Genomic DNA, 26,393 nt, shown 5'->3' with positions numbered 1-26,393 from the left:
TCACCTCCACTAGCTTTGTTCACAGTCATGCTTCCTAAGGCCCACTTGACTTCACATTCCAGGATGTCTGGCTCTACATGAGTGATCACACCATTGTGATTATCTGGGTCATGAAGATCTTTTTTGTATAGTTCTTCTGTTTATTCTTGCCACATCTTCTTAATATCTTCTGCTTCTGTTAGGTCCATTCCACTTCGGTCCTTTATTGTGCCCATCTTTGCATAATATGCTCCCTTGTTATTTCTAATTTTCTTCAAGAGATCTCTAGTCTTTCCTAATCTATTGCTTTCCTCTATTTCTTTGTACTGATCACTAAGGAAGGCTTTCTTATCTCTCCTTGCTATTCTTTGGAACTCTGCATTCAAATGGGTGTATTTTTCCTTTTCTCCTTTGACTTTCGCTTCTCTTCTTTTCACAGCTATTTGTAAGGCCTCCTCAGACAACCAATGTGCCTTTTTGCATTTCTTTTTCTTGGGGATGTTCTTGATCACTGCCTCCTGTACAATGTCATGAACCTCTATTCATAGTTCTTCAGGCACTCTGTCTATCAGATCTAATCCCTTGAATCTATTTGTCACTTCCACTGTATAATCATAAGAGATTTGATTTACATCATACCTGAATGGTCTATTGGTATTCCCTCTTTCTTCAATTTAAGTCTTAATTTGGCAGTAAGGAGTCCATGATCTGAGCCAGTCAGCTCCTGGTCTTGTTTTTGCGGACTGTATAGAGCTTCTCTATCTTTGGCTGCAAAGAATATAATCAATCTGATTTCAGTACTGACCATCTGGTGATGTCCATGTGTAGAGTCTTGTCTTGTGTTGTTGGAAGAGGGTGTTTGCTATGACCAGTGCGTTCTCTTGACAAAACTCTATTAGCCTTTGCCCTGCTTCATTCTGTACTCCAAGGCCCAATTTGCCTATTACTCCATGTATTTCTTGACTTCCTACTTTTGCACTCCAATCCCCTACAATGTATAAAAAGACATCTTTTTTGGGAGTTAGTTCTAGAAGGCCTGTAGGTCTTCATAGAACCATTCAACTTCAGCTTCTTCAGCATTACTGATCAGGACACAGACTTGGATTACTGTGATATTGAATGGTTTGCCTTGGAAACAAACAGAGATCATTCTGTTGTTTTTGAGATTGCATCTAAGGACTGCCTTTCAGACTCTTTTGTTGTCTATGATGGCTATTCCATCTCTTCTAAGGGATTCTTGCCCACAGTAGTAGATTAATCATGGTCATCTGAGTTAAATTCACCCACACCAGTCCATTTTAGTTCACTGATTCCTAAAATGTCAATGTGCATTCTTGCCATCTCCTGTTTGACCACTTCCCATTTGCCTTGATTCATGGACCTAACATTCCAGATACCTATGCAATATTGCTCTTTTACAACATCAAACTTTACTTCCATCACCAGTCACATCCATAACTGGGTGTTGTTTTTGCTTTGGTTCCATCTCTTCATTCTTTCTGGAGTTATTTCTCCACTGATCTCCAGTAGCATATTGGGCACCTACTGACCTGGGGAGTTTCTCTTTCAGTGTCCTATCTTTTTGCCTTTACATACTGTTCATGGGGTTCTCAAGGCAAGAATATTGAAGTGGTTTGCCATTCCCTTCTCCAGTGGACCATGTTTTGTCAGAACTCTCTACCATGACCCATCCGTCTTGGGTGGCCCTACACTGCCTGGCTCATAGTTTCACTGAGTGAGACGAGGCTGTGGTCCATGTGATCAGACCGGTTAGTTTTCTGTGATTGTGATTTTCATTCTGTCTGCCCTCTGATGGAGATGGATAAGAGGCTTATGAAAGCTTCCTTATGGGAAAGACTGACTGAGGGGGAACTGGGTCTTGTTCTGATGGGCATGGCTATCAGTAAATCTTTAATCCAACTTTTTGTTGATGGGTGGGGCTGTGTTCCCACCCTGTTATTTGACCTGAGGCCAAACTATGGTGGAGTTAATGAAGATAACAGCACTGGAGTGACTTTGAGGAGATACCCCAAGTCGAAGGGCAAAGGAGAAGCCCCAGCAAAATGGTAGGAGGGGCAAAATCGTGAAATCACATTTAGAATCAAACCCCATACCTGCCAGAGATGCTCAGAGGGCTCAAACAAACCTTGGGTCCACCAGAGACCCCACAGAGACTGAGACAGAGCTGTGTTTGAGTGTCTTCTGTGGGGTACGGGTCAGCAGGGGACTGCTGCAAGGGCAAGAGCTCTGGGCGCAGTAGACCTAGGTATGGCATAAGCCCTCTGGGAGGAGGTTGCCATTAACCCCACCACAGAGCCACCAGAACTTACACAGGACTGGGGAAACAGACTCTTGGAGGCACAAACAAAACTTTGTGTGCACCAGGACCCAGGATAAAGGAGCAGTGACCCCACAAGAGACTGATCCAGACTTGCCCGTGAGTGTCCAGGAGTCTCTGGTGGAGGCAAGGGCCTGCTGCAGGGCTGGGGGCACTGAGCGCAGCAATCCATGCTTGGACCTTTCGAAGGAGGTCCAACTCATTATGTTCATTAACTCCACCACAGTTTGGCCTCAGGTCAAATAGCAGGGAGGGAACACAACCCCACCCATCAACAGGATCTCTTCATAAAGTAGCAAAAATTTAATTCCTTAGTACTTCCCAATACACATCATCCTGAAGCTTATTTCTGGAGTTTTGAATAAAATCCAGAGAAATCAAATGTTTCAGAAAAGATACTCACAATGCCTAGCAGATTTTAGGTAACAAATATGTCATGATAAGGTCAATTTTCAGGCATTAAAAACTGGAACAAGCACTACCTCCAGCTTCCTTTCTAGCATCAGAATCTTTAAAAGATTATCTGGCCTATGATTTCATCATCTAATAATCACCCCTCCGTTTCATAACAAATGATAAACTTCAGAGTAACAGAAGTGAGCTTTTTCAAGAAACAGTTTACTGATCAAGAACATTCTGCCTCAACTCATACTGCTCTTCCTTATACTCTCCTTGCCAGAAGAGCCTGCCCATATAAAAAGCTTACTCATGCCTTCAAAACCAGCTCAAGTCTTACCTCCTCCAAGAAACTTATTAACCAGATACTCCAAATGAAACAAATTCTTATCCTTCCCTACATAAATTCACTCATTTAACAATCTAGTAATACATAGTCATCAGATAATATAAACCAAATTATATGTATCTTTAGCTAGCCTCTCCAATTCAGTTTATAAAAATAATAAAAAACAAGAGTTTATGTTTAATGAGTAATTAAGATAAACCAGGTTCTGTTCTAAGCATGAACACACAACTCATTTACTGCCTACCTCAGTTCAGTAGAGTGGTAAGTTATTACATGTTATTTATAGTAAAGAATTGCTCAGAATTCTTTGTAAGCCTCCCCTCTCCCTGCCTAGCACTCTAACCTAGGGCCACGACATGCACGTAGAGGTAAGGGAAAATAACAAAGATGACTTTATCACTATCCCATTTATTCACACAAATGTTTCTAAATAAGACATCCAGGAGCTAAATGAATTTTATCATTTTGCATAGCTCTGATTCTAGGTACTTACCTTGTTCTGCAGACACAGCACTACTTCCTTCCTTTGGACACCCAATGAAGGCTATACTTTGACGTCTTTGCCCTAGGTTTTCTTCTTCCTTCCTCAAGGAAATGATTTAGTTTCTGTAGCTCAGTGGGTAAAGAACCTGCCTGCAATGCAGGAGACCCAGGTTTGATCCCTGAGTCAGGAAGATCCCCTGGAGAAGGAAATGGCAGCCCACTCCAGTATTCTTGCCTAGAGAATCCCATGGACAGAGGAGCCTGGCAGGCTACAGTACGTGAGGTCGCAAGAGTTTGACACCACTTAGCAACTAAACCACCACCACCATGGCTTGAAGTATCACCTCTATTAGACAATTCTTGAACCTACATTTCTAGCCAGACCTCCCAATTCTGTAATACCTTTACAGAGACGTTATGCTGGCATCTCCGTCTCAGGGTATTCAAAAATGGAAATCAGATCCTGTCCCTTGTCTTTCCTGTTGCATCCTTAATCCATTTTCCACTTTAAACCACCTTGGTATCTTGAGACAAACCAGCCTTCAAATATTTGATTAATTGAACTTATTCTAAACTAAAAGTAGTCATCCTGTCTTAAAAGAGGTAATATCATTTTCAACTCCTATTTTTCACTCAAATCAATGATTAAGATTTTTTTCCTTCAAAATAGAACTGTTTGAAAGTTTTGAATACACATCAAGCAAATAGCAGTGGCTAGCAGAAGCCAGGTAAGCAGACTGACTCAACTACTCTGTATGCTTCTCATTTTGTGAAAAACCACAAGTAGCCATGGGAGTTTTGACAGTAGTTTTAAATTGTTCCTATTCTTAAGTATATTATCTAATTTATATTTATAAGTGAACCATCAATTTGAGAAAGGATAGGTGGCTCAGAGGTTAAAGCATCTGCCTGCAATGCGGGAGACCTGGGTTTAATCCCTGAGTTGGGAAGATCCCCTGGAGAAGGAAATGGCAACCCACTCCAGTATTCTTGCCTGGAGAATCCCATGGATGGAGGAGCCTGGTGGGCTACAGTCCATGGGGTCACAAAGAGTTGGACACAACTGAGCGACTTTAACTAACTAACTAAAGGAATATGAACAAAAGTCAGACAATTCTCAGAAATAATATAAACCATTAATAAAAATCTGAAAGATGCTCAACTCCATTAATCATTTTAAACTATAAAATTTAAATAAATATACTTTATTCATCTATCAGACTGACACAGCCTGAGGTCTGAAAATATTATTTTGGCAAGTGTGTGGATAAACAGGCTGTTGATAGAGAAAAATCAGCATTTTGAAAAACTTGGAAATAACTAGCAAAAATTTTAACACACGCAGTTTTATCCTACAATTCCAACATTTACAAACTTGTTCTATAGTATATTCAGACATGTGCACAAAGACATTTGTTAAAGTGGGTTCCCTGCATATGACTGCAATAAATAATTTGAGAACATTAAATGGAGTTGGTTAAATAAATTATGATATATCTATAAAATACCATGTGACTATCAAAATAGCTGTGATAAATTATATGTACTCACAATGGAAAGATGTCCCAAAACAAGCTGGAAAACAGAACGCACAGCACAATCCCACTTGTATATGTATATATTATATATTTTAAAGATTTATTGTATACATAAAACACAAAGTCCATAACTATTAAAAGTGATTATCTCTGGGGAGTGGGTTGAAATGTATGATCTCACTGTATTTTACATATTGTTTGAAATTTTTAAAATATTTTTTATTTTCTTAAAATCAAATCAACAATTAATGTCACTCCCCAAATTTAAATTCATATGAATATTTGAGCCATCAGGGTTTAAAATGTTGCTAATAGAGAACTTCTACGGCTTGAGGGGCAGGGACCAGCAGAGAAGGAACCCTGCCCTGTCACCTCACCTCCCTTTCTATTCACATTTCCTTTTCTCCCACCTCCAGAGCCGACCTGGACTCATGCTAATACTCTGAAATGAGATGGGACTCCAGAGATTTCTGAGGGAAGATATTTCTTCCCAGACAGTGACTGTATCTATAGAACGAGGGGCAAAAGAAATAAATGGCCAAGGGCAGGAAATATCCATTAGCAGTGATGGAAAGGAAAAGAAACTCCTCAATCTGGCTGAGACAACCGCTTCTGTTTAAGAGAACATCTTTGTGTTCTTATACTTATTTTACATCTTCTTCGTTACAAAGGTGACCAATTGCTGTTGTTAAAGGTCGTTTCCAAAATAAGTCTTCCAACCAGTTCTGATCAACCATGGACTCAGAAATCAGATAACATAGTTTGTTAGAACTACATGTGAATTAAAGATAAACAGGCTCTAAACAAAGACTTCAGGGACTCTGAGAAACTTATTTACTTTGATATACAGATTTTGATTATTTCTTTTATCCTCTAGTCTTCAGCTGTGTTTTGGAAGTGAGGGTTCAAGACAGTTGACTTCTGTGTAGTTGGGGTGTTATTAATAAAGGGGGTTTCCCTTGAGGCTCAGCTGGTAAACAATCCACCTGCAGTACGGGAGACCTGGGTTCAATCCTGGGTTGGGAAGATCTCCTGGAGAAGGGAAAGGCTACCCATTCCAGTATTCTGGCCTAGAGTCAGACACGACTGAGCGACTTTCACTTTCACTTCACTAATCACCACAATACACACAATCTCCTGGATATACAACACTGTGTAACTTTGAAACAACTAACAACATCCTTCAAACCAAAAGCTTTCAAGAATTAACCAAAAAGATCCTCAAATTTTAGTTTTTACATGAAAAGTCATGCTACGAATAAAAAATTATGAATAAAACTTGTAATTTGTTATTGTATTCCCTGAATTTGTATAAGATAGTGTTATCATCTTAATTAGACCTTAACATAAAGATGTATCTTGGTAATTTTTTTACTCACTCACTTTGCAGCTGAAAAACAAATATTCTGTATTCAGCTTCCATGCGGTTATCATTTTAAAAATTCACTCTGCTTAGGGCTCCTCTGTAAGCTTTATTGGCTATTACTGACCAGTAATAAATAAATCCTGAAAACCTGTACGATCAATCTCCGGATTTCCCGAAGACATGGAAGTAGCTGTACCCCTAGATGGTTCCGTTATTAGCATTCTCATGTATTCAAACATTCCAGTAATCATTTCACCCAGAGGACATGAAAAATAACTCCCTTTGAGAGTTCTAGTCTACTGACTTGTTAAAACTAAGTTGGGACTACTCTAAACACACCGAACCAAAACTATGAGAAAAGCAGTAGTATTATTTTGATTAATAGAAACACAATAATTCCAGAATTTGTTTTTCCACCTACAGCAGTAATTATACCTTCTCTCTCCAAATTAAGTTATTATCTCTGCTATTAGACCAAGGTTTCCTAAGGATAGAAAACATGTCCAATGAATCTTAGTAACTCTACAGTGCATGGCTTTGGCATAATTATACCTCCAAGATAACATGTTTGCAACTAGTCAAAACTACCTCGATTTTTAGTTTTGGCTATACAACAACTATCCAACTGACTACAAAATTAAATTGAAAAATTCCTGCCATAAAACGAGTTTAAAGGAAGTTATTTTTTAATGTCATTTGCAACAACAGGTGGAGAAGGCAATGGCAACCCGCTCCAGTACTCTTGCCTGGAAAATCCCATGGACGGAGGAGCCTGGTAGGCTGCAGTCCATGGGGTCGCTGAGTCAGACATGACTGAGCGACTTCACTTTCACTTTTCACTTTCATGCATTGGAGAAGGAAATGGCAGCCCACTTCAGTGTTCTTGCCTGGAGAACCCCAGGGACGGCGGAGCCTGATGGGCTGACGTCTATGGGCTCGCACAGAGTCGGTACGACTGAAGCGACTTAGCAGCAGCAACAACATGAATGGACCTAGAGATTATCATACTAAGTGTAGTCAATCAGAAAAACAAATAGCATATACGTCACTTACATGCAGAATTTAAATATGACACAAATGAAACTATTTACAAAACAGAAACAGACCGACAGACATAGAAAACAAACTATGGTTGTTATCAAAGGGGTAAGGGGATGGGGAAGGATAAACTAGGAGTTGGGGATTAACAAGCTACTATACATAGGAAATGGCAACCCACTCCAGTATTCTTGCCTGGAGAATCCCGTGGACAGAGGAGTCTGGTGGGCTGCTGTCCATAGGGTCGCACAGAGTCGGACATGACTGAAGCGACTTAGCACGCATGCACTGGAGAAGGAAATGGCAACCGATTCCAGTATTCTTGCCTAGAGAATCCCAGGGACGAGAATCCCAGGGACGTCTATGGGGTCACACAGAGTCGGGCACGACTGAAGTGACTTATCATATCATACATGAAATGGATGAACAGGTCCTACTCTATAGCACAGGGATTTGTATTCAATATCCTATAATAAACTATAATGGAAAAGAATATGAAAAAGTATATATATATAAATGAATCACTTTTTAATAACAGCATTGTAAATCAACTATACTTCAATAAAATGTTTTTTTCAAAAAAAGAGGTTGTTTCTCATGATTCTTTTTAATAGGAAAAGCAAAGACACAATGTGCATCTCCAACTGTCCAACTGGTAACTCCTTAAAAAGAACCCAAGTACTGATTTTAGTGAAATAAGACATAAAAACCACTATCTCTCTCTCTCCCCTTTCTTTACAAAAGCAAGTCAAAGGGAGAATCAAAATCTGATCCTTTCAGCTACATCAGTAACCTTGCCAGTTTAGTTTACATCCCTTATAAGCCTAAAATTATCTAATATTTCAAGTAATACTGCAACTTAAAACATGTTACAATTGCTTAACATTGAAACTTTATTTCTTGAAATCAGCCCTAAAGTTATCTTTACACACATGAAGTAAAATCATATATGAGCATTAACAGGCAACTTAAAAGATTCTCCCAATCATATCCAACTTCACATTAGGGGGAAAAAAAGATGTACAGTAACTTGGGCTTTCAAGAATGACAAAAGGTAATTCTTGAATCAAAGAACAGAACTGATCAGTGCTCAAACACATGAACAGAATAGAAATCATTTAGCTGAGGTAAACCTACCACTTAGTTTTATAGACTTCAGAGTTATAGAAACTTGGAGATAGAAGTGACCTTTGAAATTACTTATTAATTAAGTAATTAATTAATCTCTTCAGTTTTGAGTCGAAACAGAGAAGCTGTGGGACCTGCATTTTAAAATATTGGCCTTAAGTTCACAATTAAAGATGAAAATGTCTTGAAGAATCATAAAAGTACAGGTCAATGATATTATTCTTAATGATCTCATTACTCTTTCAAAAGTAATGGAACCCTGATTCCCACATACACACAAAAATTACCTTTTCACCAATAATCCCATATGAGGGAATCCAAAATATAGAGAGAAAGACTGTATGTTCATTACAGCATTTTCTATTAGAGCAAAATATTGAAAACAACATCAACATCCATAAAAGGAGAATAATCATTAGCAGCACTATGCAGTATACTAAAGATCAGTATACTGATCAGTCTTTGGACCTGTAAAGAACTGGATCTGAATGCCAACTTTTCCACATGACAGCTGTGAGTCCTATGACAATTCACTTAATATTTCAGACTCAGTTACCTCAACTATAGAATGGGGAGATACTACAATCTTCCTCACCAGGTTGTATACTGGATTTAACACATGTATTAGAGCACGGCACAGCACTTATAGCTCAGTGAGTACTCAATAAATAGTACTTTTATTGGCCACTATTAATATTGAACTGATTCACTGGAATATTATACAGACATTTTAAATATTATAGGAAAATCTGTAGGTAGTGGCATGAAAAGATTGCCAACACACTGTTAACCAAAAACAAATTGAAAAACAGTAAGTAGCATGTACTGGAGTGGGCAATGGCACCCCACTCCAGTACTCTTGCCTGGAAAATCCCATGGACAGAGGGGCCTGGTGGGCTGCAGTCCATGGGGTCGCTAGGAGTCGGACACGACTGAGCGACTTCACTTTCACTTTTCACTTTCATGCATTGGAGAAGGAAATGGCAACCCACTCCAGTGTTCTTGCCTGGAGAATCCCAGGGACGGGGGAGCTTGGTGGGCTGCCGTCTATAGGGTCGCACAGAGTTGGACACGACTGAAGTGACTTAGCAGCAGCAGCAGCAGCATGATCTTGCTTATGTGTAAAAAATAAAACCATACACATATATAAATACAGAAGGAAAAGTATTAGAAGTGGTTATTTATGGGTTAAAAAAAGGAATTTGTTGGTGGAAGATTTACTTTAGGTACTTTTTCTTTTCCTTCAAACAAACATGTATTTAAGCATTTTTAAAATTTTTAATTGATTTAAAGATAGTGTGGCAACAAAGAAAAATGGCATAATGTACATAAAAGGTTGTACATATACCACTATTACAACATAAAAATTATGTGCCATATAGACAGTGACTAGAAAGAAAAATACCAAAATTATACCAGGGGGTCTATATGAAATGTTTTGTCTCTATTTCCAAAAATTTTCAGTCAAAAAACTCATTTGATTCTGAACAAATCCCAAAATTGGGGCTATATTTTAATATCATCTTTCACTGCTTGTGTCCCATGATAAAAGTCAATTTTGAAAAAGTCATAAACATAAGATTTTTTTCTCACCTCATTAGCTCTCTGATCGATAAGATCTTAACTATAGTCATTTCCCCTGACTACTTTCTTATTGTTGATGTAATTTTACCCAGAAGTCAAAACACCACCAATTGCCTGGTAAACATCTCCCAATCACACACAAGTCAGTAAAAAAAAAAATGAAGGGTCTGGCAAGAAAGACTACTAAATAGATAAACAGAGCTTCCACATAATGAGATTAATATTATCCCTATATTTTATATTAGCAAGAAGTAATAAAGAAACCAACAATTATCAATGCTGGAAAAAAAACTACACTTTCAAAAAATTTAATAGAATTATACTACGCTTTTAAGTTCATAGAAAGCATTAAAACCATTCTTTCTACACAGACACTGTACTTAGCAGTTTATCAGCAATTTTATCAAGACACCGTATTCTTCTGACAACTCAGATAAGCAAGGTATTATTCTTGCCTGCCTATAGCCCCCAACAGATGAGTCATGTTCAAATTCTCAGCCTCTATATGGTAAGTCTTTTTTCACCATTCACATATTAATTTTCATATGGTTTACTAAAAGCAGTCACATTTCTAATCTCCTTTGAGCACTCACCCTGCAAATCTACAAACCCTCTTATCCTTCATTCTATTATGCAGGCAAAGCAGGGCATTAGCTTCTATTTACAGATCAATTAGTATGATCACTGATCTTTCCAAAGATGAGTAAACTACTAAACACTAAAACTGCAGCATATCCAGAAAAAGATGACCAAACTCACAAAAGGTGAAAAACTAAGTAATATGAAGAGTGGCTGAAGGAATTAGGATGATTAATTTAGAAAGAAGAAAGAGAAAGCAACACATACCCACACACAAAATTTTTGTCATCAGACATGTGAAGGACCATCATAGAAAGGAATCAGATTTGTGCTATAAGGCCCAGGAGTTAAAAATAAAAGAGATTCAGTATTCAATAAATAAACAATTAATGGTAATCAATTCTGTGCCAGATGCTTGTTTTATACCAGGTAAGAAAATCCAAACCCTCAAGAGGTTCAGACTAGTAGAGAAGATAAGAAATAAGTAACACTACATGAAAAGGACTCAAAGAGCTATGGGGACACAGAAAGTGACTCTAAGTCTCTTTGGGGGTACAGGAGAGTAGAGAAAAATTCACTGAACAAATGAGTATGAGTTTCAAAAGTAGATAAGATGGGAAGTGGCATTACCAGGAAGAAAGAACAGCATGAACAAAGGCCTGGAGGCCTGAAGTTAACCTGGAGAGGTGGACCACCAGGTACACGTTAGAAGAAATGAGGCTTTAAACTGGGAGTGCGGGAGCCTGTGGTAAAAGTCACAAATGCCTCACCATTTCCATGCCGAGAAGTTGATACTTTAACATGCAAGCTATGGAACACTACTATGAGACTATAAGTAGCAGAGTGGCATGCTCAGAAAACCATACAAGAAAGCTCATTTGGGCAGGACGACAGATTTCTAGAGGCTAACTGTGGAGATAAAGAGATTAATTACAGAGCCACTGTTGTTACTCTCGGTGAGGTGGTGATGATTCAAGAAATATTTAGGAGGTAAAAATCAAGAACTATTGGCTATAGTTGGGGTTGCTTCCCAGGGGCACAGTGGTAAAGAATCCGCCTGCCAATGCAAGAGACACAGGAGACTAGTGTTCAGTCCCTGGGTTGGGAAGATCCCCTGTAGGAGGAAATGGCAACCCATTCCAGCAACCCATCTTGCCTGGAGAATTCCATAGACAGAGGAGCCTGGCAGGCCACAGTCCATGGGCTGGCAAAGAGTTAGATACGACTGAGAACGCACACACAGACTGGCTAGGGGAAAGAGGGAGCAGCAAGAGTCCAGGGTGACTTCTAAATCTCAACTTCGTTGAGTAATGAACAGTGATGTCCAAGGCAGGTAACAAAGGAAGACAAGTCCATGTAATCAATCAATCAGTGTAAGAGTCCCAGACCAGAAATTGGGTTGTTACTGTCTGGGGAGAGGGGATGAGAGAAGAGGAGCAAAGATAAGTTCACGTTTGGTCTTGTGTAACGTACGGTACCTCTTCAGTGAAGCTAGAGAGTGATACATGAAGAGGGGACCAGGAGAGTCATTAGCTTAAATCAGCAACTGAAGACAAGTAAAATGTACAGAATAAGATCGAACTTAGACACCAATATGTAATGAGAAGATGAAAGAAAAACCTGAAAACAAACGAAGAACTGATTACAGGAGTACCAGATGAATCAAGAGATAGGGTGACACCGAAAAAATGGCAACAGAAGAGAAAAAAATTCAAGAAGGGTGGGGAGGGTGAAAATTAAAGTTAAATGTACTGCAAAAAGCAAACTTTAACTTAGACGCCAATATTTAATGAGAGGATGAAAGAAAAACCTGAAACAAATGAATAATTGATTACAGGAGTACGAGATAAATCAAGTGATAGGGTGACACCAAAAAAAGTCAAGAAAAGAGAAAAAAATTCAAGAAAGATGGGGAGGGTGAAAATTAAAGTTAAATGTACTGCATAAAACAAAGTTCATGCTCTGTTAGTTTAAATAACTAACAGAAATTATTTGAAACAGCAACAGACTACCTTGTGAGGTAATGAATCACATCACCAAATTAATGACTCAGGCTGACAGTCACCTACGCAGGACGTTAACAAGAGGAGTCTTTCCTTAAATGAGAAGTATAGCTACATGGCCTCTATAGTACACCTCTGAAGTCTAGGTCAAGGCTAGCCTCAGCATCATTATGACATTTTATCAAATATTCTTCTGCAATTTGATCAGAAAATTGAATATTTGATTATTTTAATAAAAGCTTTAAAAAAAACAATTTCTACATTTCATGTAACTCAGAAGTAATCAATACTGGATTAAAACTTCTCACTAATTCTGCTCTTGGGATACAAAAAGTTGCCACTGAAAGTGCAGACAGCTGATCGAGTCTCTTGAAACTGGAACTTCAGATTTCAAATGAGCTCTCACATTGTTTTCCGACCAGTCTCCATCCTGGCACCCTAATTCCACCTGTGCACCATTCCTCATCACTCTCATCAGAGAAGACGCGCACTGCACAGGCAGCTCTGTCCTGTCCTCTTTCTCTTGGTCCCTGCACATCTTTTCAGTAATCTGCTTCTCCTTCCTTCCCGAAGACCGTGTACCGAATCACTTCCAACCCTCTTCCACTGCTGACCATTTTCTCTCACCAGTCCTCCCCTCTTTCCTCTACCACCTCTTGTCTACCCAATGTTGGAAAAACACCCCATTTATCCTGCAGCCCCACACTCTATTGTTCTTTTACTATCAAGTATCTCCATATCCCACCACCTATTTGCTATAGTCCCATACAGAAAGGTGTCTAAGTCTACCCCTTAATGGAAATAAAAAATTTAAGCCACTGACAAAAGACATATGATTTACTGAAACAGCTTGTTCAGTCACTGCTGACTCCCTTTTCAATTCCCTTAATGTCTTTGCAGCCTGCGACTGAACTGACCAACCCTTCCTAGCTGCAGTTACTCCTTTTCCTTTTGCAGTGAGGCTGGATGGATTGTGGAAAGCACTCTGCAGAGAATCAGAAGATTCACGCTTTAGACCCAACTATCCCACTAATTATCTGTGCATCTCCCCACCTCTGCTCCTACTCAGATCTCACTGCTGACATGCTGACACCCAGTCTAGGTTAGGTCCCTGCAGTCTAAGCTTTCTCAAAACCTAGTCTTCTCAGTAGTGCTTATCAGAACAACTTAATTACTATATAATTAGTATTTAAATGGCTGTCTTTCCTACACAGGACTGCAAACCCCATGAAGGCAAAGTGCACGTTTCAGTCATACTTCTCACCTCTTAACAGCACAAAATAAAAGTCCATCAAATGAATTAATGGTGAAATAGTTGCCATGACTTCCTAAGAGACTTCTTGTTTTTATTAATCTAAAATTACTAGCACTTTACTTACAAAATTACTGACAAAATTTTAAACAGAAACTCCACCAATTACCTACCACAAACATGATGAACTATATATAAAATTTTACATGTAAAATTAAATAAGTCTTCTATGATAGCTATATTTTTCTTGCTTATCCACAAGAATAGAAAGGGGTGGATCAGGTACTTACGTTTCAGGACCAACATGTGTATTCCAGGTTGAATGTACAAGTGTAAGCTTGATACTAAAAACCGATTGTTTCTGTAGCTGATTTGATAGTACTTTGGGTTTAAAACTTTTTAACACTGGTGAAACCTATGTGCTACATATACTCTGAGGAAATCAAAAAAGAAAGCTTTTATCAGACAAGTTACATTGCAGTGTGATTTTAAATATAAACCAGGGAAAAATAATAGTTTAGTTGAATAGAAGCTGCCACTGTGCCTGATAAAATGACTTTCAAATATAAAAATTTCAGATCTCATGTAACTAGGTGAAAGTTGTCGTTTTATGATACACCGCCTTGGTCAAACAATTGAAACAGATTACATGCATGCTAATTTGCCCTTCTGGTGAGTGTGTCCCGCTCCTCAATTATACAGTAAGGTCCTTAGGGGCAGTTTGGCGTTTTGTTCATTGGTCCCCTTAAATAAATAGGAATGCAGGTGATTTCAATAATCTATGATCTACAAAGCCTGAAAATAGCTTTTGTGGATAAATATATTTAAATATTGCCACTTGAAAACAACGTGCAAGTACTTAACATCCGATACTTAGACAATTCCCTAGGTTAACAGCCCGATAACAGGCTATAAATATTGCTGTAATCCCCAGGAAAGACGAGGTATTTTCATAACGGAAACACTAACAGATATAATCACTTGGAGCTGTTCTCCAAGGCGCTCTCATCGTTAAGTCAACACCACCAGTTACGGAGGGTCAGTCGTGTCCCTCGGACACCCTCGCTCTTCCGCTGCCTCGGGGCTACAAATCCCGCACGAGGAGTCCCTGGAGATCAACCAGCGCTTCCCTGGGACTTCAGCTGGGAAATCCCTGGCCAGGGAATGCAGAGTTCAGGCCCCCCCTTTCCTGAAATTAATGAATTGGCCATACGATTGTTTATTTAATGAGGTGTGTAGTGGCCTCTACTGGTGCTTGTGTGAGCACAAGAATGTCCCACTCTTACAAGTGGGATGAGCCTTGGGGGAGGGGAGGGAGGCGAGGGGTGAACCTGCCTCCGGGTACAAAGCGCACAACTAGACCCAGGAGCCCCCGATGCGCCCCCACCGCCGCCTCTCTCCTGGCGGCGCCCCAGCCTGCCCACTTCACTCTCCACCCTGCGCGATCCCCTTTCTCCTCCGCAACCCGAGACGAGACAGAGAAGTTCCTGCACGTTTCCTCCTGGATCCTAAACAAAAACACCGCAGCCGCCGCCGGTGCCGGTACCGCGCCCCCGCCCCCACCCCGAGCCTCCCGGGTCGGCGCCCCGCGGCCGCCGCTTACCTGAGGACTGCGGCGGGGAGCCGCTCCTGGCGGCCGCGACGCCTGGCGCCCGGCGCCCGAGCAGCAGCAGGCAGCAGAGCCAGAAGGAAGTGCTGAGGAGTCGCCAGGCTCCCGGCTCCGCCGCCATCTCTTCCCGGCAAGCGGCAGCGGCGGCGGCAGCACCGCGGAGCCCTCGCCTCCTTCCCTCCCGCGCGCCTCAGCCGGTCCCTCGCTGCAGGCTTGGCTCCCGCGGCGGCCGCCGCCGCTGCTCCAGCCCGACCCGGCCCGGCCCGCGCGGCCCCTCTCGCGGGAGGGGAGACTCGGGGGCGCCTCCCTCCTGCAGGGAGGCGGAGAGGGGAGGAGAGCGGAGAGGGGGGAGTCAGTACATTCCGGGGCTGGGGGGCGGGGGGGCTGGGTCCGTCTCTAGGTTCCAGGCGCCGCCACCCGCCGCCGACTCCGGCTCCACACACACCAGCGCGAGGGGGGCGGAGACCGCGGGCGGCAGGGGTGGGGGGTGGGGGGCGGGGACCCCGGGCGCGCACCCCCGCGCACGCGCAAGCGCGCGTCTCCCTCGCCCGTACCCTCTCGGCTCCGCGCGCGGCCCGCCCCCGCTGCAATCCCGGCTGCCGCCTCGCGGCCGCGGCGACGGACCCATTCCCCTCCCCCTTCTCCCCGGAGCCGCGGACGGGCGCGGGGAGCGCGCGCCGAGAGCTGCTGCTGGCGTCAGGGAAACCCCGGAGAAGCGGATCCTCCTCCTCCGCCTCCTCTTGGCCTCCTCGCACCCGGGAGAAACACACCCCTTCTCTCCTCGCCGCCCGCCTCACCTCCCCCAGACGCCTCTGGCTGCGGAGACCAGAGGATGAGAGGCGCTCCGAGCCCGGGCTTGTCCGGGAGGCCGGAGCGGGTGCGCACCTCTTTCAGCCTGGGCCCGGGGCCTCTATATAGGGCCTCAGAGGAAACCAAATGGCCTCCGGGAGGAAACCTGGGTGCGCAGAGGGTCGGCGCGGGGATTTATGTGCCAGCCAAAAACAATAGCGATCCCGCCCGGCTCTTGCTGGGACCTGGCGCGGCTCCCGTGGGAGGGGGCCCACCGCGCCGCCGCTGACCTCCAGCTTCCCGGCCGGGCCGCCCTCGCCGCGAGCTTCCCCGGGACAGTGCCAGGTCCGCGGGGCCCGCGCCCCCACCCGCGGCTCTCGGCCGGGGTCCAGGGAAGCGGAGCGCAAACAAAGGTGCCGGTGTCCGCTCCACCAGCCGGTGCGGGGGCCTGGGCGGAACCCCATGACCCGCTTTGGGCCGATCCGCGGGCTGTAACTGAGACCTTTTACCTCTGCGTTTGCGGGCCACCTCGCGTTTTCGTACCAGGAAATCACATCTCTTCGCTGGTGAACCGGGAGCTGGAGGTTGTGATTGTAAACCACTTAGTAATCGTGAGGTAGAACCAGGCCACCCAAACTTAGGAGAAAGCAGTTTATCCTTACACGGCTGCTGAGAATACTGAAAATCGTACAGGTTGCACCCATGGAAAATATTTTGAGAAAAAACCATGTTGTGTGGTTATGCACTTGGAGAGTCATGTTTGATTGTTAATATGAGTTAACAATTATTCTGTATACTGTATACTCAGTAATCAAAATGTGTTGCTTTCCACAAGTAGATGGCTAGTTCTCTGACTTCCGTAGCCCTCTGTGCCATCTCGTAATTACTTTCTTCAGTTCTTTTATTCTGAAGTGACAGAAAGCGGTGTAAGGTTTGTGGTAACATTGGGAGGGATAAGCTCAGAATCCTCGTAAAACCTCTCAAATCATCAAAACAGTGGAATCAGAAACCCTTCGAAACAATTGACTCTTAAAAGAGCTAACACAGGCTTATTGTTTTCCACTAGGGAAACAATCTAAATATCTTTTTGTTTTGGTTAGACTTGTTAACCAGCAAAAATATTTCCTAAATACTCCTGATTGACCTGTTAAATTAGAAATACATTACTTCCCAATTACTTCCCAACTATTTGCTTAATTAACCTTTAATAATCACATCATGATTCAGTTTTCTGAGATAATTAATGAGAAAGCTCTTTGGAAACTATAAATTGCCTGGCAAATGTTAATATTCAGACATTATTTCTAAGTCTGGGAAATTTTCGTTGTAAGTATAAAATGCGTGATGTGGGTTCTAAAACAAAATTTGCATTTATCTCCCAAGTTCGAAAAATATATGATTTGTGACTAATCAGATTGATTTTCATGTATGACCTTTGTGAACTGTCTAGTTAATTGATCAGTCCACTGTGTGTATCAGGGTTAAATCAAAACTTTAAAGCACTTTGTGTAAAATAGGGTGACTGAATTGTGTATTGCTGGCTTGTGCTTAAATCACAGTTTTAACAAAACCCACTCTAATTACTAATAAATGGAGCCCCAGATTAAAAGTTACAAATTTTGTAACTATTCAAGAGTAAGATTGTAAAGTAAACCAGACACACTTGAATTCAGATCCTTCACCTTGTTTCAGTGTAAATGACTTTGTAGAGGTTCCCTTTAAAAATCATCACTTGGGGTAATTAATCTCTCTTTTCTTTAGTAAGGCATCTCAGAAAAGATTTTCTTAGGCATCTTATCATTTTCATTCTCCAAACAAGATTTTCAACTAATATCTCAATCCGCATTTAAACGACTAGTCATCATATTTTATGTAGTCTAAACTATATTAACCTATGAAGTGATATTAAACCATTCATGAAATTAACACTTTTTTTTTTCATCTAAGTAAAGTTAGAACGTGAGGCCCATGTTCAAGGAATAGTGCACAAAGACTTTTACAGCAAAGAAAACAGACTGGCCATTGTGTTAGTATAAGTTATCAAAGTACAGGCCAAAAATAATTAGAGAAAATATTCTTGTGAAATTTAAGTGTACGTTGATAGAAAAATTAAATGAAAAATTAATAAAGCCTATGAATATAAAACTTAGAATCTTATTCTCTATAGGATTACTTTTCAACTTTAGAGAGGCAATATAGTTCAGTGTTTAATTGTTGGCAGTAATTAGGTGCTGCAGCTGATTTCCTGGCTGAAAACCAGTATCCAAGGTAGGAAAGAAAGCTAGCTCCCTGACAAGTAGGTCCCAGTATAGAACATTTCCTAGTCACAGCACTTTTTAACTAGGAGTTACTCATCTCTTAAGAACATGGTTTTTCTTCTGCGTAGATGTTGACATTTTTACATTTGCACTTTACACTCCACTAGGTAAGAATTTCTATTTCCTTTCTGTTCCAAAAGCCACCTGTTCTAGGGAACCGTCTCTGATTAAACCCAGTTCAGAAGAATATGTGCTCCTTAAGGACAAAGGCTTCATAGTATTAATTTTGCTTCTTACACATTTCTTTAATCACATATCTTTAGTTCAATGACAGACTATGAATTCAACAACTATTATTGAGGACCTCTTATTTGCCAGATGTGCTGGAATAATAAAATTATTGGTCCTTTCATTTTAATGTCTACAATGCCTATGTCTCAGGTCCTTCCAGGTGTTAGGAGAACGCAACGGTGAGCCAGATAGACAAGGTTCCCAGCCTAGCAGGAAAGATAAACAATTACAACAAAGAAGTGTGAAGAGTGTTATGGTAAGGAAAGATAAGAGGTGTGGGAAAACATAGTAAGTGCATCTAATCTGACTAAATTGTGTGTGGGGGCGGGGGAGGAGAAGGGAGGAGGGATGAAGAATTAGAGGAGCACCAGGAGTCTCTAAACTGAGGCGAATATAGAAGAAGGAGGGTAGGACTTGACTCCCCGTGCAGTGGGAATTGACATCAGATTTGCATTTTAGAAAGATAACTCAGGCTGCTTCATGGAGTGCAAGTTAAAAAGAGACAAGACCAAGAAAACCAGTTCAGATTTTTGTTAACAGTAGTCTGGGAAGGAAATACCAGTGGCCTGGAGTAAAGCAGAGGGAATTAAGAGAAGCAACAGATAAGAGAGAGATTTAAGAGACAGAAACCACAAGGGTGTGTGGGGGAGAGGAGACATGGATGACAGATTTCAGCTTGGGCCACTGAATGAAGGTGGTGACATTCACTGAGAAGGGATCAAGGAAGAGGAGTAATGGGAGACAGTGTGAGTTTAACTTTGGACAAGTTTAAAGTGTCTATGTGACATTTGGATAGAAACAGTGAACTGTTTGTTATTTACCTCTAGAGTTTCACAGGGAGACCTGGGCCACAGAGAGGTGGCCATATATATCCAAGTGTAAAGTGCTTCTGAATACAAGGTGAGGCCCCATTTTCCCAATTAAAATCCATCCACTTAATAAAATTGTGGTCAACTTGAATGTATAAATTTTTAGAGACATAGGTGAAATAATAAGAATCTGCTTATAATGCTCAGTGTATTAATTGAATTATACTTATTTTAAATTACATATTAAAGTAAAATGTAAAATGTAATTTTTAAAATAAAACATTTTATTTCTATAAAATGTAATTTTAAAATTAATTTTATTGAAATGCCTGATACAGATTTATGATCACCAAGGTCACATTTTGAATCTCTGATATCGCTTTAAAAAAAAAAAAGTACTTTTTTTTCAGGTGCAGGCAGATTTTTTAAATTATTTATTCATTCAGTTTTTTTGGCTGCGCTGGGACTTCATTGCTTTGCTTGGGCTTTCTCTAGTTGCAGCTATTGAGGGCTACTCTTCGTTGCAGTGCACGGGCTTCTCGTTGTGGGGACTTTTCTTCTGGCAGGACATGGGTGCTAGGGTGCCTGGGCTTCAGTAGTTGCAGCACACAGGCTCAGTCGCCGCAGCTCCCAGGCTCTAGAGCACAGGCTCAGTAGTTGTGGTGCATCAGCTTAGTTGCTCGTGGCATGTGGAATCTTCCCGGACCAGGGATGGAACCCATGTCCCCTGCATTGGCAGGCAGATTCTTATCCACTGTGCCACCAGGGAGGTCCCTCTGACGTAGTTTTAAAAGACACTCATCTCCCCTTCCATCTAAGTTTTTGACCCTATAGATGATACTGTCACTGGGGATTTTATTCAAGACCACTATATCTAATCACATTATGTCATTCGTTCTGTAATCATATTCACTAGCATATCCTCTTCTATATCATCTTTCAAAGACTTGTTTACAAGGACATCCAATATTTGCAAACATGAAGGAATTTTTTAGAAATAATTTCTAAATCTGTGTTAAATTTCCTTGTTTCCTTTCTTACCAATTGCGTCAGGTGGCTTCTAGATGAACATTGAATGAGATCATTGTGTACTAATGAGTATTCCCCCAAAGAGCATTTTGTTGTTCAAGGACATTTTAAGGGTCAGAATGAATATAAAGTGACTCCCTCTTTTCTGAGAGATTATTGTATGCTGAAAGAGGGAGGGTGTTTGTCTTATACTCAGGCATATATGGTAATGACAAGAAAGCACTTCAATTGTCCCAGGAAAGTTGAGGACTGAAAGGAAGGTTGAGGACTAGGTGAAAAGCCAAGGAACACCAGTATGTTTAAAGCATAGAACAGAAAGAGGAACTTGCAAAGAAACAAGCAGACTTGTGAAAGAAAACTAGAGGCATATGGTACCACAGAAGCCAAGGAAAGAAAGTGTTTCAGGACTATAGGAGTGATCAGTACTGTCCTGTTCTCCTGAAAGGTCAGGTAAGGTAAGACCTGAAAAACATCCGTTGAATCTGGTGATAAGGTAGTCATTACAACCTTAGTAAGTGCATTTATAGCAGAGAGTAAGGCCACCTGAGGGCTAAGGCTTGTCACTGAGTCTGAACAGCTTTTTCAAGGAAGAAGAAGGAAGAAAGAGTTGGGAAGTCTCGAATGGACTTTGTTGAGAGGGGAGTGGACTTAAATGCTGATAAGAGAAGCAAATATAGAGGGACGTGTTGAAGATTCAAGAGAGAAAGGGGATAATTGATAGCTGTAGCAACAGCGTAGTAGATAATTTGGCAGCTGTAATTCAGTAAAGCCCATGATTATCTGACCTCAGTCGTCTCAGGCAACTGGCAACAGGCGAAAAGGACTTGACAGAACAGAGTTACACCCTGGCCTTGTGGTTTCCAGGCAGCTTTCAGCTGTATTTGAGCATGTTCCATTCTTGTGACACCTTAATGAAGACTGAAAGTAAGAGGCAGTATTCTGACATTTGCTGCCCAGCAGTCCTATAAAATTTTATCCTCAAAGACACATGAATGGGTCCCAACAGACAGCACTCACGAAACAAGGCAGTCCAGCTTTTCAGTAAGAATGATAGACTCTTGCTTTTTGATTGCAAGTAACAAAAACCTAAACAAAATACTATCATAAGCAGAAAGAAATTTTAATGGAAGAACCCTGGAATCTTAGAACAAAGATGAAACCTGACTTCAGGAATAGAACCAGAGGCTAGAACACCTTAAAGAATTCAGAAAACCTCTTTTGGAAAATGTCTTGTCTCTGTACGTTTCTCTGAGTCTGCCTCAGCTTCACTCTTGTTGCAGAATGGCTTTCTGCGTGTCTTGGTCCATATCACAGAAAATGCCCACTCTTATCAGCTTCCTAGTTACTCTGTTTCCTTGTGATTCTGTCAGTCCCAGTTGCAAATTTCCCAGTGAAAGGACTGATTGCCAGCCTTGATTTAGATGCCCACTGCAAACCATCCAGGGAATAATATGACAGCTCCCACTGTAACCAAATAAATAAAGGAGGAATGTGCAATTCATAGAGAAGAGGTGCCAAACAATTCAATAGGCATTGCGGCTGTGTTCTGTTTGTTATTGTATCTCAATTGTCCGGCCTGGTACCTGGTGTTTAGTAATCATTTGTCTAAGGAATACATATTTGATGTGGATACAAAGATTTTTAAATTATCGGAGGGAATTTAGATATAAGTCAAGGGTTTTGCCTGGATGGGAAGAGCCAGAAAAGGAGGCAAAGATGTGTGTGTGTATTAATCAGTCATATCTGACTCTTTGTGACCCCATGGACTGAAGCCCACCAGGCTCCTCTGTCCATGGAATTCACAGGCAGGAATACTGGAGTGGGTTGCCATGCCCTTCTCCAGTGGATCTTCCCGACCCAGGGATCGAACCTGGGTCTTCTGCAGTGCAGGCAGATCCTTTACCATCTGAAACACCAAGGCTGATGGGTATAGGCAAATAGGATTGTGAGAGGATACATTGTGAGATGCTACCCTAGAGCATCTTGATATTCTGCATGATGTAGGCAACATGGCCATCAGTACAAGAAAAGAGGGGATGTGGTAGGGTATTTAAGGAGGGTAGTAAAGGTTTGCATCACAGAAGGGCTTTGGGAAAGAGCTATAGATGGATTCAGCTGAAATTAGTAATGATACATTGGTAATTCTTCTCCATCAGGCAATGCATGGTAGGAAAAGAGATGGTAGATAGTTCCCCTGACCTAGAGTTTCTAGATGTAGGTGAAGAAGTAAAAGGACAAGGAACTGAGGCACTCGAGGATTCTGAAAAGTTAATTTATTGAGGTGATAAATCATTTAGTCTATATAGGGAAGGAAATAAATCCAGAATGGACAGAATGACTAAGATAAAACGATAGTGTCAAAGAATTGGAGCACTCAGGAAAACCAAGGAGTAAAGGTGCCATGTGTGAGTAAGGGGTCAGGAGCACAAAAGAGAAGACTATGTATTCAAGACTAGAAGTTCACTGTTTCAGTAGAGTTAAGGAAACCATAAAACTTTTAGGTAGTAGTCTTCAGTGCTTTCCCTTGTGTGGACTACTTGTGTGTTTTGGAAATGTTGGGAGTTCCCCTCTTACTGCTCTGAACTCAACTCTATCTGGTTTCCCACCACTGAGCTTTCATATCTCATATAACCCCCCCCCCACACACACACACACACAGACACACGCACACACACCCCAAGCTGCTTTGCACAAAGGATTTGAAGTGACAAAAAATAAAAGAGATTACCAGAGGTGGTGATGTAATTAGATAACAGAAGTAAGCAGTGACTCAGGCAGAGATTATCAGGCTCCTTATTCCAAGTTATAACGCCTCCCCCAGCACATATACAGACAGTTCTCCAACCCTAGGAAGCTGATTGCTGTTGCTGCTGCTGCTAAGTCGCTTCAGTCGTGTCCAACTCTGTGCGACCCCATAGACGGCAGCCCATCGGGCTCCCCCGTCCCTGGGATTCTCCAGGCAAGAACACTGGAGTGGGTTGCCATTTCCTTCTCCAATGCAGGAAAGTGAAAAGTGAAAGTGAAGTCGCTTAGTCGTGTCTGACTCTTAGCGACCCCATGGACTGCAGCCCACCAGGCCCCTCCATCCATGGGATTTTCCAGGCAAGAGTACTGGAGAGGGGTGCCATTGCCTTCTCCGAGGAAGCTGACTAGACAACATTAAAACCACAAGAAGCTTATTTATTCCATTAGCTTATGTCCTTTATAAGGGCCACTTGTGTTTTGGTCCCTTTTTCTCAGCCCTTCCTGGCCCATCCTGAGCTGAGAAACTCCCACACAAAAGGCACCCCACAACTGCTACCCCCACAACCTCACTACTAATGGAAAACAAAAAGAGACTTGCCTCTTTCCAGGTTTTGCTATAGAAAGAATCAACAGGAATGCTATTTTTGTTTTGGACTTTTCCTACCATGCGCATTGCCATGCAATCTCTTCCTAGGTGTTGAAGGTGGTGGAGAGGGAGAAGAAAGGGAGCAGGCAGAGGCAGTGTAGTGCAAGCCACTTTAGACTTAAGATATCTGAGAAGTGACTCAGATGTCCAACATTAGATAATCAACAAAGAAACGAAAAAAGACACTGAACAGGTTGCCTGGATGCCATGTTTCTCAAAATTGAACAGAATTTTTGTTTTGCTTGGGATTTTTCATTTTTGCCCCAAAATATAAGCAAAATATTGAGAAATGACAGTGGGGGCCCAGGTGAATATTAATACCTGCTCCTGGTCACTTGAGATCACCCTGAACAAACAGGGTCCACAGAAGTGGCCTCAGGAAAGAGCCAGCTTTCAAATAAAGCAGGAGATAGAGGGAGTGCATGTTCAGAGACTTGGGAAATGGAGGCATTTGTTTCCTGTCCAGTAGGACTTCCAGGGGAACAGAGGAAATGGTTGGGAAGAGGGGTCAGCATTGAGAGCTTGCATCATTGGGGAGGATGTACAGAATGTTTTAAAATGGGCAGGCAGGACAATGACATTGGGTGAGGGGTTCTGACTCAGTGGGAACACTAAGCCCATATATCACGTTGACATCTGTGGAAGGTAAGGAGCCCTGCCCAGCCTGGCACAGCCTATGGTGTTTGGGTCAGTACATAGAGGTCCAAGGACCAGAGGAGGGCCAGTCTGTTGGCTCCTCCAGTGAGGGTTCTAGATCCCTCACACATGCCCTCAGCTGGACGGCCAAGAACTGCACCAGCAGGGGCAACACTGCAGGAATGGTGGTGACCCAAGGGCGAATGTAGGAGGGGTTTCTCTACCCCAGAGCCACAGGGTGCTCCTCCTAGGAGGGAAAGTCTTCCTGTCGCTTAACCCAGAGATTTCCAAACACAGAGCACCTAGGGACTGTGTTTAAAACATACACAGAGGACTTCCAGTGGCTAAGACTCCGTGTTCTGAATGCAGGGGGCTCAGGTTCCATCCCTGATCAGGGAACTGGATCTCACATGCCCCAGGTAAAGATCCACATTCTGCAATGAAGATTGAGGATCCCACTCACAACTAAGACCAAGTTAATAAATAAATAAATATTAAAACACAGATTCCCAGACCTCATGCCAATCCTCTTGAATTAGAGACTCCCAGGTGGGCCCCAGGAATTTGCATTTTTGAGAAGTCACTCAGTGATTTCGGAATTTCTACAGAGGAGGAACTTAAGGGTGGTGATCAAATTAGATAACAGAAGCAAGTCGTGACTCAAAAAATAATCAGATTTATAGATTTTCATATGCTAAGCCTAAACTTATATAATTATACAAAAATAAATCAAATCATGGGCTTTCCTGGTGGCTCAGCAGTAAAGAATCTGCCTGCAATGCAGAAGACCTGGGTTCAACTCCTGGGTTAGGAAGATCTGCTGGAGTAGGGCATGGCAACCCACTCTCGTACTCTTGCCTAGAGAATCCCATGGACAGAGGAGCCTGGCAGGCTGCAGTCCATAGGGTTGCACAGAGTCGAACATGACTGAAGTGACTAAGCAGCAGCAGCAGCAAATCAAAGCATTTGCTTGTAATTTCCTAGTTTTAGCACTTTTGTTTTTTCTCCTCTCTTTTTCCTGCTTATCATTGTTTTAATTTGAAATCATATCCTCTTATCATTGGTGATTTTTACAAAACTGTCCCATTTGGTGTTGTATTTATCAGATTTTCCAATATTAAAGAAATGCATTTTTGGAACACCTGGAAAATGCCCCAAAGTAAATTGAAGATGAAAATCACCTGTGTTTAGCTGTACCTCCTTCCATTTTTATTTCTCTCCACAAGTTTCTTTCTCTATATTTGTAATTATAATGTATATAGAAAAGGGAACTTTGAAATTTTTGTGTGTACTAACTTTGTAGGAAACTAGTGTAGAAAAATTCATAATCATTACACACATGCACACACACACCAAAGCTAGTGGAAGTGATGGAATTGCAGCTAAACTACTTCAAATCCTAAAAGATGATGCTGTGAAAGTGCTGCACTCAATATGCCAGCAAACTTGGAAGACTCAGCAGTAGCCATAGGACTGGAAAAGGTCAGTTTTCATTCCAATCCCAAAGAAAGGCAATGCCAAAGAATACTCAAACTACTGCACAATTGC

At 41.8% G+C, this 26,393-nt stretch overlaps 1 protein-coding gene across 9 annotated transcripts in view; it reads right to left on the bottom strand.

The window, feature by feature from the left end:
• Positions 1-15,999, bottom strand: part of NEO1 (neogenin 1) — a 239,511-nt gene extending 223,512 nt beyond the window's left edge. For 2 of the 9 annotated variants that reach the window (XM_027553159.1, XM_027553165.1), the window contains exon 1: positions 15,637-15,997. In XM_027553159.1, the coding sequence (XP_027408960.1) occupies positions 15,637-15,763 (127 nt within the window). In that variant the 5' untranslated portion in view covers positions 15,764-15,997. Of the gene's footprint in view, positions 1-15,636 lie in introns of all 9 variants that reach the window. The other 7 variants (XM_027553162.1, XM_027553166.1, XM_027553160.1 and 4 more) reach the window with 4 other exon arrangements.
• Positions 16,000-26,393: the final 10,394 nt, after the last annotated feature.

This window comes from Bos indicus x Bos taurus, chromosome 10, assembly GCF_003369695.1.
Source record: "Bos indicus x Bos taurus breed Angus x Brahman F1 hybrid chromosome 10, Bos_hybrid_MaternalHap_v2.0, whole genome shotgun sequence".
NCBI lineage: Eukaryota > Metazoa > Chordata > Mammalia > Artiodactyla > Bovidae > Bos > Bos indicus x Bos taurus.
The sequence above is the reverse complement of the archived record's forward strand: the minus strand, read 5'-3'. Positions and strand labels throughout refer to the sequence as shown.